Source organism: Apteryx rowi, unplaced genomic scaffold (genome assembly GCF_003343035.1).
Source record: "Apteryx rowi isolate R43461 unplaced genomic scaffold, aptRow1 scaffold_951, whole genome shotgun sequence".
Taxonomy (NCBI): Eukaryota; Metazoa; Chordata; class Aves; order Apterygiformes; family Apterygidae; genus Apteryx; species Apteryx rowi.
In genome coordinates, this window is record NW_020451262.1 from 109,029 (window position 1) to 129,190 (window position 20,162).

Sequence of the window (20,162 nt, forward strand, 5' to 3'; positions counted from 1 at the left end):
GGCGGGGCGGAGCGGTGCGGGGCGCTCGCCGCCCCGGGGCTCTGCCGCGGAGCGAAGCCGCGGGCTCCGCTGTGGAAACAGCCCGAAGGACTGCGCGGGGAGGACACACCGCGTTGTGCAACGGGCACAGCGACTAGGGCCCGCAGCCGGGCAGGACGCAACATTAGCAACGCCAGCGGCGGCTTAATTGCTGGTCCCACGTCCCACAAACAGATACTGCCAGGAGATGAGCCCAGAAATGCTGTACAGTGCGTTGAYACCCTACCCCCACCCCCCTAAGAGAAATGATCTGACCAATTTTTAGCGTTATTTAGCTGGTAGATCCCAAATCCGATTCTGGGATGGCAGGTTTGATCTTTGGGAAAGAGGATGGTTTTCTGGTGCAAATGAAGGATTGATTCCAGTTAGGATGTGTTCTGTTACAAACAGCCAGTTGTAAAAGTGCAGGTATCATTCAGAGTTTTCATTTATTTCATTTAGGATTAACTCTGCTGTTAGAAGTACTTCATTTTTCTCTTGTCGGGTAGCTTGCTTTAGGATTCCCAGATTTAATGTGTTGTAGTCAGTTTTCAAGTTGCTGGGAGAAGTCTGTTCTGATCTTCCTCACTCTACGGTAACCCCAGAGATGTGAGTTAATTCCCCGTGACTCACAAATAGGGAAGAAAATCAGGCCTTACACATTTAGAAGGGTTATCTGAGGACTCTATAACTTTGTTTGCTAACTTTATACCCCTTCCAAAGTACAAAGTTGGCAAATACTGGACATCTTTGTATGAAAAGACCTAGAAATAAATGGATAATTGTTTTTGACAGGGTTCAGTAGCATTGCCTTAATTTGGTCTGTAAAAAGAATGACATGTCAAATGCTTAAATTTTCTGATTCTCTGTAACTCAAGGATTGCTAAAATCTTACTTTGATCACTCAAGTTTTTTGTTACTTCCTATCTGAAAAGGAATAAAAAATGACTAACACCTGTCTTGACACTTGAGGATTTATTTCTTTAGTGTTGAATTTAGGGAACCAAGCAGTCATTTTTTGACTGGGGATCAAGATGTTATTATGACTTTTACAATACAAACCTGATTACTGAAGATTTATTTTCAGAGAATGAGTGAAGTGAGGAGTAATGTTCCTTGTAGCTCAGAAAGCTAGGAAACATTTTTCACCAGAGAGACACTAACCAGTAAATCAGTTGTGTTAGACGTTTTTGCCTGTGCTAGTTGCTTTCCTAACATAATGTTGCAGAAGACCTGGTTTTGAGGGTATCTGTTAACTGATAATATATTAAGTTTGATCTAAGCTTGAAAGGGTAGATGCACTCAAGATCAAAATGAAATTAGACTAATTTTCTGGTAGAAAAGCCATTTAGGAGTTCTGAAAATTTTATGATGTGAAATTGAGGTTTATAATAAGGAATGTTTTAAGTGGCAGAAAACTAAAATTGTTCTTTCTCAAGTAATATAAACGTACTTTTATGTCAGTTATTCCCAAAGGATTTTCACTTGAATTGATCATGTTTTCCTCCACGTTTCCTAATGGCTTCTCTTGATTAAACAGAGACCCATGAATACTGTCTTTAAGGTAGAAATCTTGCCATGATTCCTCAGTGTTAGCTCTTATTGAATTCGGTAGGAATTCTGTCTGTGTAGGGATTGAGGCCTTATTTCTCTAAACTCAAAACTACTGCTTTCTGCCTATCTTTCTGTCTAAAGCTCTTAAAACATTATCACTATACGGAACCATCTGCTGACTGTTATCGCTCTTTAGCCAAGATGGCAAAGCAGGCAGCGTGCATGCTCCCTGGAAGCTCAGTAATTACAGAAGAAGTTGGATTTGCTGTGATGTGTGTGTGTGKGGGGGGGAAGCTGTGAACTGAGGCAGCTGGTACACAGGCAGATAATGTATACTGATTCCCCTATGAAGTGCTGATAACATCCCAAATGGGGTGAGATACAGAGCTGGAAACTTGAGCTGTCAGGTGAAATCCTCATACTTTGTTTAGCACAGTCTTAGATACTTAGAAGGTATCTACTTACTACAGGATCTTATCACCTCAGAAACAATGATGTATGAGATTTGGTTATTCTCTTTTTATGTATAGAAACTGAGGCACAGAGAAACTTCAAGGCTTGACCATGACATTTAACAGAACAAGTAGTTTTTTACACAAGTGGTTGCTGTTGTGACAGCCTTGTCCAAACATTTGCTCCTTCATCCTTTAGATAATGTCTGCATTTCAGTGGTACTATTTGTATATAAGCTGAAAGATGCTATCAGATTAAAGCTGCATTAAAAAAAAAAATGCTGGATGAGTCTTTCTCCATGTATACATGCATACATACATTTATATATATACACACACACCCCTATAGAAAGAGATAGAGATTGCATGATACTTACCATCTTGAACAATTTTCCCATGTAGATTTCATAGATTTTATATGGTTGTTCACATTTCATAATCCTGTTTTACAGAGGACATGAAGCTTAGCATCTTGGCCAGAGCTGAAAAACTAAGCAGTTGCAAAACTGGGAATAGAACCTGGCTCCAGGTTCCATTCTTAGCTCCTTTTTAACGACCATATCTCATCCTGCAAACCATCATGAAAAGCATGCGTACTAAAATCTGAAATCTATAAGATCTCGAGTTACCCTTGTGTGGAGCAGAGCTTCTGTAACTCCTGGGACGTTTGGACTCTAAAGAGAAAAAACAAATGAGCAAACAATTTTATTAGGTTAAAGTTTGAAAACCAAATCAAGGATTTTTCTATTATTTTATTAGTGAATCTACCGCGCTGTTCTGCAGCTGCAAAGGGTGGAAAGAAGAAAGGGAAAACCAGAGTGGGAGTGCTGAATGTAATAGACCCGGGCGTGTGTGCATATAAAACAAATAAACCTTTGCAAGGCAGAACATCTGATTTTGAAACAGACCAGACAGTCTTAGCGAAAACACTACTCTACCAAAGCAATGCTTTATTTTCTAAAGACACACATGATTTTAGATGCCAGATGAATGGGAAGATATTTGGCAGACCCCATCAACATCATGATTTCTGAAGCAAAGCAACAAGTGTAAATGCAACCTCTACTTCCAACTTGTTGTTGGATCCAGACATGCTTCCCACCATCGTTCACCTTTTCTGTTTCTCCTGATTCCTTTTTTTGCCAACCTTTCACTGAAGGTTGCAGACAACGGGTGACAGATTCATGCTATGTGCACTTGACAGGATTAGCAGCAGTATTTTCTGTTCGAGGTCATTATCTGAAATGACCGCAAATGGACTGTAGGTGGTAGCACAGAGCATCAAATGCCCGTCTCAAACTAGCATGGCCCACAAGTCAGGAAGAATGACATTCACAGCGTTTGAAGTTAACTCCAGTTTGAAGATAGGACAAAAGTGAGCTTTCTGATCCTGATTTGACTATACTAGCGCAATTTCATTAAATTCAGTGGAGTCACTCCTGATTTACACCAATGTAAGTGAGATCCAGTCCTGAAAACATTTAGGCAGTAAATACTTGCTATTAAATCAGTGGGATTTCCCTACCTAAATAGTAGTTAGGATTCTAAACCCCTTGAGGTCTTAGGTTTAAGCTTCTAGGATTGTTTTAGCTAAATGTGGAAGACAAACCATCAGAGGCTGCAAATTGAGGATAGATGTCCATAAGCAGATAGACAGGTAGTGCTATAGGTACAGGTATACACAAACCACAGCATTTTAAGAAGCAGCTCTTGAGTATGACTGACTCAGCTCAAGGGAACTGTGGGAGGTTTTGCCAATTAAGCTGTATTTAAACATTGCAGCACCAGAGTTTTTTGTATGATTAGTTATTTCAGTTTCCCCCACCCCTACTGATAACAGAGATGATTCATGGCTTGGATTAGAGGCAAACAAATCAAATTCCTGTGTCTTCTACCAAGGAAAGAAATGCAGTGAGGGGGTCATTTACTAAACACCATTTGCTAGCATCTGTGTCTTTGCTATTGAAATTAGTGCTTGAGAGAGAGGTATGAAGAAAGCAAATTGTTTTCCCGTTTAGGTTTGTAAACAGATTAATTTTCACCAAAATAATGGAGTCTGTTTTAATTTGCACCTTTTTATTTTAGCAAAAGCTGTTGCATGAACCATCTTACTTCAGAATAGAAGTATCTATCTTTGCAGTTTATGAAAACAACCTATGTGTTTTTCTAAAATAAGAGTCTCTTCACAAACAGGCTTGTGTTGAGATAAACTGGAAAACATGAATGAAAAACTAACATTATTTTAATGTGACTGTATATGTAGAGCAACCTAAAAGGCTGCATGAATAACTTTTGATTCATTTGGGAGCGAGGGCCAGAGCAGGTAAGGATGTGTGGATATGAGGAAAGAATTGAGTAGAAAAGCAGAGTCAGACAAAACTTTCTTCTCCAGAACTTTTTGGGCTTGATCTCCATTAATATATTGACTTCCCTGAAACCATCCTGAAGAGAGGAAACTGCTTTATTCCTCTTTAAAGGCATTAAAAGAAAGGGTGATGGTGCTGTCAGAAATAGTCTGAGGGCTAGAGAGGGTCCCAGCCTTCATCTTGAGAACAGCTTGACATGACCAACCATATTTGCTTCAACAAGGGGCATGTCTGAATAACAGCTGTAGGCCTAAATTTAGCCCTGGAATATCGAATTTTATCTGTGGGAAGCCAACAGCCAGATTTATGGCCTTTTACAGACAGAATTTCACTTGCTCCACCTATGCTCCAAGCCAGCAAGACTCTGATCTGAAGATAATATGATAGGCCCTGCTGAGACTGTAGCACAGCACTGTACTGACAAAAGGACATCTTGTTCACATCTAACCAGATTAAACTGAGTAAGCAAAAGGCTATGCAGAAACACCGCACCCTACAATAAAGCATCCGTCTTATTACTTTCACACCCTAATAAATATGACTAATTTGCCCTTATTTTGGAGAGCATCATCTGGGGAAAAATTCTTCAGGCAGTGCGAGAGAAAATAGTGTAATTGACATTGGCCACTTCTCTTGGGAATTCAGAGTTTTGTTTCCAAATGTTGTAAGTGACCAATTTCTTTTGCATCCTTTTGTCTGCAGAGATGTTGAAGATTCTAATCTTTAGAATATATTCTTGCATTTTTATTGTCTCAGATATATACTCTAGATTTGGGAGGTACAGGATGTGCTGTTCTTGGTCGGTATTGCCTTCATGCCTTCAGTATAAAGGAAAAGTGAGTTCACAGCCATAGGATATTCTGAACAGGCTGGGAGATACTTTGACAGGAATATCATCTTACAGAAGTCATTTAAGTGTTCATCAGGAGAACACAAAGTCCAGGTTTCTTTCAAGACTTAAACTCTTAGACTTGAGCTTTAGAGTACTGGAACAGAAGAGACCTAAAAAAGTTAAAACGTTGGCTTTCAGCTGTAATCCTCTCTTTTGCTCACCCTCTGCATCTCTGCATCTGCGCACTAGAGAGTATCTTAAAAGTTGTAAGGAAGATGTCCTCCTGATCTGGCAGAAGGAGGCCACGTGGATGCTCGCAGTCAGTCTGATTATCTGAAGAGATTCAGCTGAGTACCAGGACGTGTTCTGCAGTTTTGGAGAGAAGGGGGCCATTTGCTCAAAGGGTATCTCAACCTTGGCATCAGGTCACTGCTGCCCAATAGTCACATGGACCTGTGGAACAAATTTTCTCTTCACTTTTGTTTTCAGCGAGTCAGTGAAAGTTTTACACAGTCCTTTCCCACTGCTTGAGCGTGTGAGCTATTGAAGTTTTACTCCTAATAGATCTCTATATGCTCATGTGAAACATGAAAATTTAATTTGTTTTGGCTTTCAGTTGAGGGAGACTGAAAGCTGATGTTTGCACAGTGTCACTGACTATCATACAATATGTATGGAATCTCCCCTATTACTATTTTATTTTTAGAAAGGCAAATCGATAGATGGTTATACTATATGATAAATACATGCCTTGCAATAATAGCTCAAATGTAGGACTTACTGTGACATATTGAAAACTCTTTGAAATCTCCTTCCTTACTCTTGGTCAGTGGACTTGGACTAGATTTGCATTCAGAAAAGCCAGCCTTCGTTGTTAGTTAACGTTGCTGCTGGACACATTTCCAGAGGTATGTTTTGTACAGTGTGGAAAGTGTTCTGCCATAAAATACATACCAATACACAATGAAGTAGGGCTAGTATTGCTGGAATAACCATGGATCCAATTTTTCTTTAACTAGCTCTAGTGCAAACCAGAAACACCAAGAGAGTCAGAGCAATGTGAAGGAAAGGTCAAAGGAGAATGAAACTCCTCAAAATATTTGTATTTTCATGTCTTTCTGCATTTTAAGATTTTGGAAAAAAAATTTTTTTTCTTGTATTTAATTACTTTTTTTAAGAATGGTGAAAAAATATCCCCATATGTGGTAATGTTACTTTTTAAGCCTGGGATTTTCAGCAGGATTTAATTAAAGTAGGTTCCAACTCTATCTTTGTCTTGCCTTTCTTGTGGGACAGAGTGGAACAGGGAGAATATGCATTGTAACACCATAAGAATGTTTGATCCTTTAGCGATCTGCTGAAGATTTTGGCTGTTGTAAGTTGAGTATGCTTAAGATATATTTGGGTTTTCTTTCCCACGCAGCTACTTCATACTTTATCATACTTTATCATGTAACAATTACAAAGACCTTACCAAAGAAATAAAAGATGTTAGCAGAAACAATCCAAAGTAAACACCTCCTGAGGGAAGTGGGGGATTCTTCATCACTTGCAATCCTGAAATCTGTACTGGAAATACTTATAGATAATATGCTGTCATATAAATTAAAGTTATTGGCTTGGTACATAAGTTATTGGTAGACATTCTTTACCTTGTGCTACAAAAGAGGTCAATCTAGATGATCCTAAGGATTCCTTCTGACCTTGGAATAAAACTTTCCATAGGATTTTAAAGTAAAGCTAGTTTTAAGTTTGTGAGGAAAAGAATGATTGACACAGTTTCTCCACAATGAGAGAAATCCTCATTATTCCCTGCTCCCCTTTCTACAGCTTTCTTACATGACTCAAAAATCCTGAAGAGGATTTTCCTTGGACTTTAGGTAAACAAAGTTCAGTCCAATATGAGAATCAGCCATGGAAAATTTCAGCCTAAGAAGAACGTTTTTGAGACAGTGAAAGCAGGCAGATTTAGATAAACTGTTTTGCAATGTCAGTGGTGGTGTTTGTGCTAAACAAACCCTTATGATCTATAGATCAATAGAGAATAACTAATATGTGTCAGATTATATCTCCAATTCCATTTTAATTGTTTTCTGGGCTGAAAGATCTGAATACACAAGTAAGTTACTGGACGGTATATGGAATGCTCTTTTCTTTAAGCAACAGTGAGTTAAAGCACATCACTTACTCCTCAGGACATCAGTCAAGAGTTATGAAAAGGCTATAACAATGTGAGGAGGTTGGTTTTATGTGAAACTAAGCAGTCAGCTCCAATGTCACTAATTCGTGTTCCAGTCACAAAACAGAAGTCCTAGCTGAGGAGATGATCACACAATAATACAGTTAGCTCTGGTGCTTTTTTGAATAACAAGACATAACTTTTTTGTAGATGGCTTTATGCAGATGTTTATTTGCGTAACCCCCAAAAGGAGTTTTTGCTTTATTCTCAAATTATTGAAGAAGTTTTTATTATTTATAGGGTGAAAGTTTGAGAAAAAGCATATGTGAAGAAGGTCTGGATAGTGAATGCAATAGGGTTGTTGTGCAGCAGAGAACTTTGGACTAAGTATCAATCATCATGGAGCACAAAAACATGTAGATCTCAAGATCTTCTTAGAGACCTGCTGTTCCAGGTTGACCATGTTCACCGTTTCAATGTGATTCCACAAACAGTAGTGAGTGATTTCTTGTGCTCTCCCAAGCGATTCTATTATCTCAAGGGACAAAGTGGAAGATAGAGTTTATCATTTTCCCATACAATGTTTACTTTTTTTGATTTTTCATACTTGTTAACATATTCCTAACACAGTCCTTGTTTTCCTACATATGTAAATGTAAGTGCTGCTGATCTGGTGTTATTATTACATCTTTTGATCTTGGCCCAGTCATATAGAGAAAACAAGGTCAGACATACTACATTTTTCTTAATTTTCTTTAAAAATATATTGATATGAGGGGAAAAAACAGCTTGTAGACTATTGACAGTTGTAAAGAAAGCATTAATCTAAAGGTCAAGCACTTCATTGTCTTGTTACTTTATGTATAGCTTTGTTATTAGACTTTTTTGTAGAACACATTAGTAAATGCTTTGTTTTTATTACGTAGGCATAATTGTAATAAACCTTCAGTATGGTATTAACTTATGAAGATAATAGATGGTGAAGAGAAGAAATTGGAATTTAAACCTTTCACTGTCATTTTCTGTTATTCCATTACTGGCATATACTATTTGAAAAACAAAGCAAAAGAACTGTGTTGTTTTAAGAAATATGAAAGCAAAAAAAAAAATAACGTGCAAACCTAGAACAACTTGGTTTCTACATGATCAGCCACACTTACCCTTCCCTGGTGGAAAGAAGCTGTGGTTCCTTGGGAGATGGATAGAAATCCTACCTAGCTTTGGGCAATATTATCTTGAGAGGTGACACCTAGGCTTTTGTGCTCCTTTAGGGCTCAGTTTTGCTCCTCAGAGCCACTGAAATTAATGACTTACTCTAGGATTGAGCCCAACTAATTCCCTATACCAGGGGTTGCACCTGTGCAAAGTTTCCTGTGTGGATTTTCCTCAAGGGGAGATTACAGTGTGCAGGGATCATGCTGCCATTCCTGCCAGACAAGGATTTATTTTCAATGTATATTCCTTGGAGTAAGGATGCCATTGTGAGGTGCCATGCTCACCTTCTGTGAGCAGATAAATATATAGCGGTAATATACAGCAGTAATATATAGCAGTAATACAGCGGTATAAGCAGCCAAATGAGTCTCTGAGATTTTGTTAGTATTTTATTGCTCTTGTGAGTTCTTTGTACCAGTATGTCATTTAAAATATTTTATGATGGTACAGTTGTTGAGTATCCAGAATTTTGAAGCACAGATAGAAGGCTTGGGCTACTTAAGAAAAAAACCCAACCCTACCTACAAACACACAGGCCAACGTATTCTTTCATAGTAGGCATAGACTACATCACTGAAAACATGACTCCATTAAAATCATGTTGATGTAATGATTTGACACTGGTTAGTAACAGCAGTAGGAGCCTGAGAGAGAAGTACAGGTAGCATCAAGAGAGAGTGGATGTTCAGGGTGGGGATTTTTGTTGTCTAGGCAGAAAAGGGAAAAACATTTTCACAGGCCTTCTGTGATGGCATTATCTTGATTTAAAGTTTCTGCTGGTCAAGGGAAGAAGAAACTTTTAATGTCTTCAAGTATCACACGGTTTTAAACACTTCCTCAGGAGGGAGTGTGCTGTGACCCTTGTCTGTGAAACCTTCATGGGTCATTTCCCCTTCCCAAGGTTATTAAAAAAAAATAAAAAAAGTCATTTGACCTCTCCAAGGCTTCTCCAGAGGAGCAGATTAAAGTCCTTATTTGTCTCAAGGGGCTGGTGTTTTACATCTCATTCACAGGTGGATAGGTTTTGAGTAGAGCCAATATTGTGCTGACCTTTTGTTTCCTTATTATAGGTAAACCAAATACCATATTACATTTTCTTGTGTTTTTTCCTGCTTCTTTGGCCAATGACAGGCAGCTGGGTTGCAATAATGAGCACTCATTAGATCAAATAAGTGCCTCTAGGTAATCAGGTGGTATGCAGTAGAGTGTTAGACTGAGGGTGCTCTGCTGTCCTGGATTTGCTTGAACAACTTCCATTGCTTGAGTCACGAGTTCGCAGGTGGACTGGAGCGGGGGAGAGGGCTTTCCACAGTAATTGCAAGCTTGCTGGCCTTTTGTAGGAAGTAGATCTAAACTATGCTGTTGCCTCATTTGTTGATGCACCTTTCCCATAATGTTACACAGCAGACACATTTCACAATGATCTTTTAGGCAGAGAAAGATTATCAGGCACTTCAGCTGCTCTGGCAGCTGTTTCTGAGAGAAGGAGGTAATTGTGAGGCAGAGGTCCTGGCACAGGACTGCTGTTTGGGTCACACTGTACTTAGCGTGATGCTGATTCCTGCCTGTGGTCTTAGACAAATCTCTTATCACTTCTGTCATTATTTCCATAGTTGATGTAAAATGAAGACTGCTGTAACAGTACTTCACAAGGCTATAATGAACCTGAAGAAGTGTGGATGTTTTAGGGTGGGAGATAAGATTTTTACCTCCTCTTATTAGAAACATGTTTATCTGTAATCATAAATTATTAAGAGCTATGATCTGGATAGTAAAGAGATACACATCTGTGTGACAACCACAGCATACCATGACCCAGAAGACCAGGTTACACAGGTGGAGTTTAGATGAAAACCAGGAGCATGAGGTTTTGTGCAAGGCCTGCGCGTGCTACTTACATCCTGAATAAGGATCTTTTCTCATGTTCCAGGGAACGTGCACAGAAGTGAATTCAGCCAGAGGTGATTTGGGTTTGTCTGGATAGCTGCCCTGCTCATCTCTACTAGCTGTATGCTGTAGCACCTCCTGAGTAGCTTAATTCTCTGGAACTCTCTTCTGGCCACCTTGAATCAGATCATGGTCTCTGTATTGTTGTTGAGAGTCTTCTTTAAGTTTCTAATGCTGTGACTTTTCTTCTGCTCTTGAAACAAATGTATTCTTCTTATTCTTCTTCAGTTTTTCTCTCTGAAAGGATCTTGCTGGCTTTTCCAGCAAGGAACACATTTGTCTATGCCACTCTTCAAGAGCATGAAGAGAGTTTATTTCAAGCAGTGGATCCTGTTGTTAGAGCATTTAGTTTATCCACTGTCTGAAAATCAGTGGTTATAAGAAATGTTATTTTATATTTCAGTTATACACTRCTTCATCAAAAATATAACAGGACAGAAAAGATGTGAAGAAAATACTGTTTGATATTTCAGGTTGAGCCACATGACTTCCATTATAATACTGATCTAAAGGTTCAGTCAATTGCTGAATAACTGCCTAAGTCTGTGGTTGAATCAGTATGATAAAATAAAACATACTGTTTTCAAGCAAAGTAGTGGAAAACTCAACCAGCAATTCTGAAAGTAGACATAGGGTGTTCAGAAATTATCAAATACTATTTATATGCCACCAACAGTGATTTAAGTACTTTACAAATGAATGTGAAGGACAATCATTTGTATTCCTGCTCTGAAAAATTCGCAGTGGAAGTATGACTTCAGAATAATTGGCAACTTCTTTGCAGTCTCTGGAAAGTTGAGGAATTCTGAACCAACATGAGACTGAACAGTTGATGCCCTCAGTAATGTTCCCTGTTGATTTGCACTGATGAAATAAAAAAAAGCTTAAATTGCTTCCTTTTCATGCTTTTCTTGCTCTGCAGGAAGAGGACTGTAATATCCAAAATTGTTAACTGTCTTAAATTACCTTACCAGTTCAGAAGCAATAGCATAATACTTAAAATGATGATACAGTACAGCACTGAACTCCAGTTTTAGTTTTAAGTATTAAATTTCCTTGGCTAATATATCTGTCTTCCATATATTGGATACAGGAAAAAAAAGAGAAAGTATTAAAAAGGATTCAGCATCAAAGCAGAGGATAATGCAAAGTGGCCTTCCATGTTACTCTAGAAAACTTCTTGGATGTAGGGAATCCTCTTTCAATTTCAGGTTGTACCCTAGCCCAAACCAGCTCTATCAGTTATCTATATCTCTTCTGACTATGTTCGTTACAGAGACTCTGTAACTGTTAACTCTGATTAATAATAAAAAAAAAAAAAACTCCCTTACCAGATCTCCAGCTCGTCAGCACTGAGAAAATTCCTGAACTTTCCCTTAGAGTTCACCCCAGTAAAAATCATTTCATGTGTGCCGCACTGCATGCCGATGTCCCCCTGACTAGCCCATTGGTCTTTCCCAAACCCAGATTGCCCTGCAGTGTAGTACTGACATGGAGCAGGAGTCCTGTAGAGCTGAGCTGATATTATACTTCACTGATGCATTAAGAGATCTCAATCCACTCTCCACCAAGTTCACCTTGCTTCTGCCCGTCAACATTCTGATGTAGGCATATTTTTTCTGGGCCAGTTTTGAATGCAAATGTAACATTTATTTCAAGCATAATATTTATTGCAAGCTTCTGTTTATTTCCTGCATCCTTCCTTTGTGCCAGGTTCCTCTCACGGCCTGGTTCTGTGAACTTTGGTTGCCTTATTTCCTCTGCTGCTTTCACACCACACCACAGTTGTTACTGCCTTCCCCCACAACCAGTCTGCTCCTACTGTAAAGGCAAACGTAGAAGGGAGAATTAGTAACAGAACAAAAGACGACCTTCTGAGCCATGTATATTGTGCAAGGGTTATTTAAAGATCGGCAGGTGGGAGTTCAGTTTTTGTACCAATAACATTATTTTTCCGTTCTGTACTTTTACAACAGCCTCTAGACTTGAAAGAATTAGGACATTCATGTCTGTTTTCTCTTTGAGGATGGGACACTTGAGAAGCTCTATTTCATTTTCCCTATAAATAGACACCTTTATCTCACTATGTAGCAGGTAGAGGTATCCAACTGGACTGATCAAAGGTGATGGTGAAACAACTGTATGTATTCACTTGCAGTTGTCTCACAGGGAGAGAAACATCCACTGTGTGTATGTCAGGGAGGAGGGAGAGCAGAGCAGGGCACCCATGCAGGGGAGCCAGGTGCTGCAGGGCCAGCAACGGGGACTGGGACCAGAGCTGGCCTGGAGCAGGGCCAGTGCCAAGTGCACTAACAGCACGAAATGGCTCTGAGCAGCCTCACCTAGGATCCCCACCCATCCCCTTTGCCCGTGGGCCCAGAGGCTCCATTTCAGCTCAGGCTGGGGCACCCAGTATGTAGGCCTGGGCCTGGCCCTGCCTCTTGCTGTCCTGGCTTATTCATGGGTTCACTCTGGATCTATGTGTTCGGTAGCCTTGTCTCCAGCCCAGCTGACTCTGCCCAGCTGGCTCAGACCCTGAGGATTGGCACCCCATTGGCAAGGGCAGAGCCTGCGCTGGGGTCACTGCGGCTCCTGGCTTGGCCCCCCTTGCGGAGCAGCCCCACTTGCATTGCTCCCTGACAAATGCTCCGTTAACGTTGTGCTGTCTGTGAGCAGCCCCATAAGCATCCCAGTTCAGTGAGCTCTCTCTGTGCTTTGTCCCTGAGAGTTCACATTGGAATGGACAATCATCATCAATTTTTGCTTTCCTGAGTGTGTTACAGTTTTTTTCCTTACCAGAAATTGATGCTTTGTCTGTCTACTTAGCAATTTTATGCTCAATTATCATTTGTTATCTCTGTTGAGGGTTTAGCATCCTGGTGATTAGTTGAAATAAGAACTGGGCTCAGAGAAGCAATTTAAAAAATAACCCAGAGCTACAGTTTGCAGTGGTATGAAGTAGGCCTAAAAAGATGGTAAGGGCAAAAGCATACATCCTTAAACACAGTGTGCAGCAGGGGGAGGACCAGCCAGCTTCCTAAGGTACTTGAGCAAGGTGTATGGTAAGGTTGTTGGGAAATAGAAAACTTCAAGATTCCACATCCCTGTATGAAGCTAGCAGCATTAGACTCTTCTCTCTGGATTGTAGGCAGTGGCACTGAGAGTGTTAAGCTAAATCTATYTCAATAAGTTTGTAATTGTATCTTTCAGTGGGTTGATAAGTTGACTTATGTTAGGGTTAGATCTTCATCTGATTGAAATGATCAAAACTCAATGAATGCTATTTTACACTAACTGAGGATCAGTGCCTTTTTTCCCCAACATAGCAAACCTTGGCTTGTAGCTGAAGTTACAGAAATGATATATTCTTCCAGATGTTTCTTTTGCTGTTCAGAACAGTTTCTGCCCTCTGAGCTCCATGGCCATATACTAACTTAGTACCCTTCTTCCCCTCCTGCCAGCTCTGTGCTTGAGTTGATGTTACAAAGCTTTGCRCACTAAAATGATGCAAAATTGGAATAGGGAGATGTACTTGCACCTGCCTTTAAAGAAAGGCTTACTTTCAGTATTTGACTGAGGGTACGTATAGAGGTTATGCACAATAAAAAAGTGTATTTGATGAAATAAATATGAAGAAACTGTTTACCTTATACTCCTTGTATTTAAAGGCTATCATGGGAAATTCCTTTCTTTTTCCCTGAGATGCCCAGTGAGCTACAGTGAAAAGTTGTGCTGAAGTGAGGGGTGAGGTAATGTCAAAGTGAATCCAGGGTTACTCCAGGTGTGAGCAGGCTCCTTCTGTTGGTCAGGCAGTGCTGTAGGGGGCTCAGGTGCTTGGGCTTTCCCATCGTGTTTCAGGACTGCTCAGCCACTTTGTAGCCTGAGGTGTCTTGGCCAGACACATTTGGCATGTCCCCTTTACAGAGCTTTTAGAGAAATCCTTGGAAGGCACACATGGGATGTTAGTGTAAGCTCATCTTTTCTTTCTGTGTCTGTACAGGCCTAGTGCAGTGAGGCTCTTGAGCTCAGAGATGCAACAGTAACGCAGATAATAAACATAAAGAAATCCTACCCCAATTGTAACCAATATTTTTACCATGCTCCAGATTGCCTTTTGACATTGTGTCAGAACATAGGTGAAGGTCTGTCTTTCCATAGCAGTTTCTTATGCATTAGATATCCTGAAGTGTCTATTGATTTCTGCCAGAAAACACTTCGCACAGCTCTGGAGTGTGAGTGCTGTGTAATGATAAAGCTAGGTTTAAATAAAAGACTGGTGAATTTAACACCATCTTTAACACCATCTATGCAACTGGTAGATTTATCTATGCAGCATTTAAATACCTGGAGAAATACTGGTACTGTCCTGTAAGATCAGTTTGTTTAGTATTTAAGACTTACAAAAGAAATGTGGGTAGTCACATTTGATCAGTCCAACCAAATGATATTAATACAATTTTAATCTCTCTACTGCATCTCCAACAAATTGTAGTATGACTGCAGAGCAACAGCTGCATTTCAGACTGTGATCTTAATTGCTTTCATGAACTGTATCAGTTCATTTTTTATACAGACTTATGATTCTGCAGAAAGAGGCAGATGTTTAGTTTGCACAACTCTCAGTACTGATCTGATGTCCAGACATATTGTTAAACAGTAGATGATGGCAATTGGCAGGACTGTTTCTAAAAGGAGGTGTAACAGTATGGACTTGAGGTTTAACTTGAGATCATTAAATTTTTTTGTTTGCTGTGAGAAATATTATTGAGAAGAAATATGTTTTTGGATCAGACAACACAAATTTCAAAGCTGAGTGTATACAAGGCACAGTATACATAGGATTACACTGCTGTAATTGCTGGTGAAAAACTGCATACATAGGTCAGGTAAAACAAGAAGTACTTTCTATCTATTCTGAGGAAGTATTGCAGCCTTGCAGAAATCTTACAATCTTGTCATTAATTGCAGCATACTGAAGAAATGGTCAGATAAGGGAAAATAATATTCTGATACTTCCCTCTTATGTACTTATACAAGGTTTCAAAATTGTTATTACAAAGTGTTTTGAGGAACATGTAGCGAAAATAACACAGATCAATCAAATACTGTTTAGATTTATTAAGTAGGTGAGATACAAAGACTTTCAGTACAACTCTTAAGCCTCTGGTGGAAAAGAAACAAGAGTACATAATAACAGTATATCATAAAAGTAAATATTGAGAAATATTTATCCATCTCCCCAAAAGCAGAAGTTTCTATACTTAAGTAATTATAGGATAAAGTTTCCTTCTCATGTACCTCAATGGTAAATTTACATATTGCTGTGCGTCCATTCTGAATTTCCTTTTTAATGTCAGGAGGACTTCTGATCACAAAAGGAGAATACAGACTAGGCAATAAAAGGCTGCAGTGAATATCTAGGATTAGGTTTTCCTTTTTTAATGCACAAGATTTTGGAGTAGGTTGGTAATAAAAGCTTGCTTTGTTTCTTGGTTTTCTTATTTTCTATTATTTTTTCCTCTCTTGCTTATCTTTTACTTTTCTTTACAATACCTTTTCAAACCTATTTTTCCCATCTTGCCTTCACTGTCATTGTACTAGTTGCTCCAATTTTAAATTGGTTGGTCCTTTAGTACCTGATTCCACTAATGCTAGGGGCAGTCATTCCTTCTACTACAGTATGTGAAATAAATAAAAGTTGAAGGCAGTTGCTGTGATCTGGTATTAATATGACTAAGCCTGCAGGCAACTGGTACAGTTAAACTGAATCTCTTCTTTTGCCCTCAAATATTGGTTCAGGTAGGGAGGCATGGAAATGTAGCTAGGAAATTGCTTATTACAGAGTCATGGCAACATCTTCCAATGGCTGTGACTGCTCTTTGCTTCCCATTGATATGTTTCTTCTAATGCAATGTGATGGCATAAACATTTCAATACACTGGAAATACACTGGACTTGCCCCTTCTTAAAAGGGCTGACTGAAAGGTCCTACCTTCTGTGTAAACTGTCATGACCAAAAAGTTGTAGTTTCTTTGTTAAATCTTTGTTGTGAGTTGAATATCTGAGACCACTGAAAATAGTGAGGGGTGAGTATGATAGCATGTGGTGGTCTGTACTGTTATTTTACCCTTATCTGAATATATTTGGATTCTTTTGGTTGTGGATAGGTATGAAACATCCTATGTTACTCTGTTTTGATCAGATCAGAAAATGCTAAAAACATGTTTTCCTGTGACCAGAGGGATATGTGATAAGAACACAAATCTGAGAACCAAGAGCCCTTTATTCTGTACTTGGCTGATGATAGCTTCCTCATGTGACACTGGAGAAGTCACTTACTCTCTCTATCTGTAAAATGTGGGTACACTGTTTTCTCTTATTGGTTCTCTCTCATTGTAAATCATGTTTTTATTTACCTCACAGTGGTCTTGTGAGGATTAACACAGAAATATCTACAAAGTATTTAGAGATCAGTGACAGGAATTCATAGAATAAGAATTCCAGGTGCAATCTGCAGTCATCAAGGAAGCATCTGTGGTTGTCATCTAAACTTTCCTCAGAATAGGTGGTTTTAGCTTCTTCATAGACTTTTAATCCCTTCTTCAGTTTTATGGAACTGATGAAGCACATTTTCAAGTGCAGATTAAAGAAAAACCTATCCAGGGACTCAAGTGTATTTGCTAGTATAGTAGTTAATAGCTTTGAAAAAAGGTGGGGTTTTTTACAAAAGAGATACAACCATCAGAGTGTATAATGGAATTCCAGCTCTTTATGTTTGGATGCAATAAAGTATTCTGATACACGGATTCCTGCTCTTCATAATTTCAGTACATTCTGGCTCATTAGCAATTAACACAGAGATTAGTGCTTGACTGGAAGAAAAATATATTCCTAGAGGGATCTAAATTCTTCTCAGATATATGTACACAACACTTTGCATTTAGCTCAATCAGGAATTTGGCATATTTCAGTGAAGGCAGAATTTAGATCAGTGTAATTGGGACTGATATTTTGTTCCATATATCTTGGCTCATTTTATTGGAGTGACACGCAGGGTATAAACAAGGAGCAGGAAGTACCCATCTCTGTGAAATTACATTTCATTTCTGATACAAGGTTAGCACTGCAAAAACTTGCCAGCAATTTTTTTTTTTTCAGTAGGAAGCCAAAAATAATTGAAGTCACATCCTTCCTAGCTATGTTTGCAAAATGCTAAGTGTGGCTGCAGCTACAGTCACACAGTGGGCTTCTGCTAATTTCATCCATCTGGAGGTACTGCAAATTGCTGATTAGAAGACTCCTTCTGTTGGAATATTCCATGTTTCGATTAGGAGACTCATCTGACATATGTGTGTTAACATAACTTCCACATCAGACACTTACAGACTTTGAGCTTATGTTTTTCAAAATATATAAATTCACTCTGGAAAAGATGGAGACCATAAAATGCAGCATTATATTTCCAAATGAATAGGGCACACGTTATTTATTTTTGATTTTGTGCTTGCTTAATTTCAATAACAAAAGGATTTTTTTTTTGCACTTTAGAATGTGTAATTGACCTACATTTCATGTGGATGTGTTTGCTTCTCCAACTTTTTTATGTCAGTCCCCTCAAGAAACTAAAATAAAAATTCCCTTGTCCCTAATCCTTAACTTTGGAAACTACAGAAGAAAAGTGGTGTTGACAGACCCATAAAAGTCTACGTGACTCAGCTGTTTAAAAGATAGATAGAAAGCAATTACCAAAAGAAATGTTCTCTAAATGTTCATTTTTTCATTCAAACACATTCTAATAAAAATGAAACTAATATTCAAATGAGGTGTTTTGTTGAAACATGAAGTATGCTCAGGTTTGCTTGTATCTGCACTAACTCTAACCATTATGGAATAAAGTGAAGATGTCTAACTATTCTCTATCTTTTTTTTCCCCCTAGTTAATGGTCTAATGACGCTTGGATTAACAGGTAAGCTTTACTTCTAAAATTCAAACATACATTTCTCTTTTGTTCATGATAGCTATTTAAAAAGCACTTCCATTCTATCTCATTTCAATTAGTCAGCCTTCATGCATTTTTTACAACTGGTCTTGTCCATTGGTTATATGAACAGAGAGTGGCTCAGTTTTTGTAAAGATCAGTCTCAGTAGAAATGGTAAAGTTGCAGAATTATTCATAAATTTGAAACCCTTTGGCCAGGGTTTTAGACAGAAACTCTTATGTCATCACATTGTTCCAGGAGGCAGATCTTTTTCATACTATTCATACTATGAGTCTTTCAGAACCTTCCAAAACATTAAAATTCTGAAGAAATGCAACCAAAAATACCAAGGCCATGGAAAATCCATTTAAACACTCCACTGAGAAGGAGCTGGAGTCAATAGTCGATGCACATTACAATGAGAACAAGCTTGTATTCTATTGAATTTATAGGATTATAAATCAAATGATAGCTTGCTATTTAGAATACTCAGCCAGGGCAACCAGCATTGCCTAAATTTTGTAAAAGCATCCCTGCAGAATTCAAGTTGCCAGGCATACATCTGTCATATCTGGTTGTGATTTCTACCCAGTTTTAATGTTCATCTGCACATCTACCATTGAAAGGTATAAATTAAAACTGCTAGGTGAATTGCTGGGAACACTTTAATAGACAAGGTTCTTAACTATCATGTTAACTTCCAAAGGACAAAATTACACTTTCTCTATTTTGTAACTTTTACCATTTCTATTACTGGTGATAAACTGCAGTTCTGAATTTTTGTAATGTTGATGAAGTCTTAGCGTCAGCCATAAGATCTCTGACAATGAGATGTGATGAAGTAGGTAGGTCAGAAGTAATGGGTTTATTCAGATGGTCCCAATTAGTCAGCCGTAGACCTGAAGAGGTTTGTGGCAAGTATGAAATAGCAGACTTAGGGTCTTAGATGTAAAATAGACTGTCCAATTATAGTCCTGCTGTTGTTTGAAAGTATATGGAAGCAAAGTATTTTGTTGATCAGATGTTATGGCTGCCTCTTAGCTGGCACATGGCATTACTAAGTCGGTGACTTCTCCAGCTAAAAGGATCAGCAGCTGTAGTATGAATTAAATTGGCTAGGCACTTCTTGGGCTCTGAAAGAAGAGCTCTGAAGAGTCTTCTTCATGGATTAAGCACTGTAATGTGCACCTGGTGCTGTTTTACAATCACACATCTCATTTTGAATGGAGATATTCCAGTTTGTAATCAACAACTGTATCATGTTAAGAAGTCTGAAACCAATCATCTTGCCTCTGTTTTATTGGACTAAATAGTAAGGATCTGTGCTCTGTTGAGAGCGAGAACTCTATCTGGATTCTCATCAAATGAAGACTTGCATGCTTTTGACCTTACTTCACTAAACAATATTTTTTGCTAACACAACATAAAATTAGAACATAGAAAGGGGGGAAAAGTTGTAAAAAGCAGTAAAATTTCCTGAGTGACAGCCGTAGATTATTACCATTTGTTGTTTATATAGCAACTGTGAATGAAGTAACTTTTAGATGCTGGAGGAAGAGTTTTGAAAAGGGCAACCATAAAGCAGCTCCTCCCTGCCTGGGAAGAAAGCATATCAGGTT

The 20,162-nt window shown here is 38.7% G+C and overlaps 1 protein-coding gene across 1 annotated transcript in view; it reads left to right on the forward strand.

Annotated features, from left to right (window-relative positions):
* RAMP3 (receptor activity modifying protein 3) overlaps positions 1 to 20,162 on the forward strand; it is a 57,850-nt gene that overhangs the window by 435 nt on the left and 37,253 nt on the right. The window contains exon 2 of the mRNA XM_026092265.1: positions 18,501 to 18,530. Coding sequence (XP_025948050.1) covers positions 18,501 to 18,530 — 30 coding nt within the window. The remainder of the gene's footprint in view (positions 1 to 18,500; positions 18,531 to 20,162) is intronic.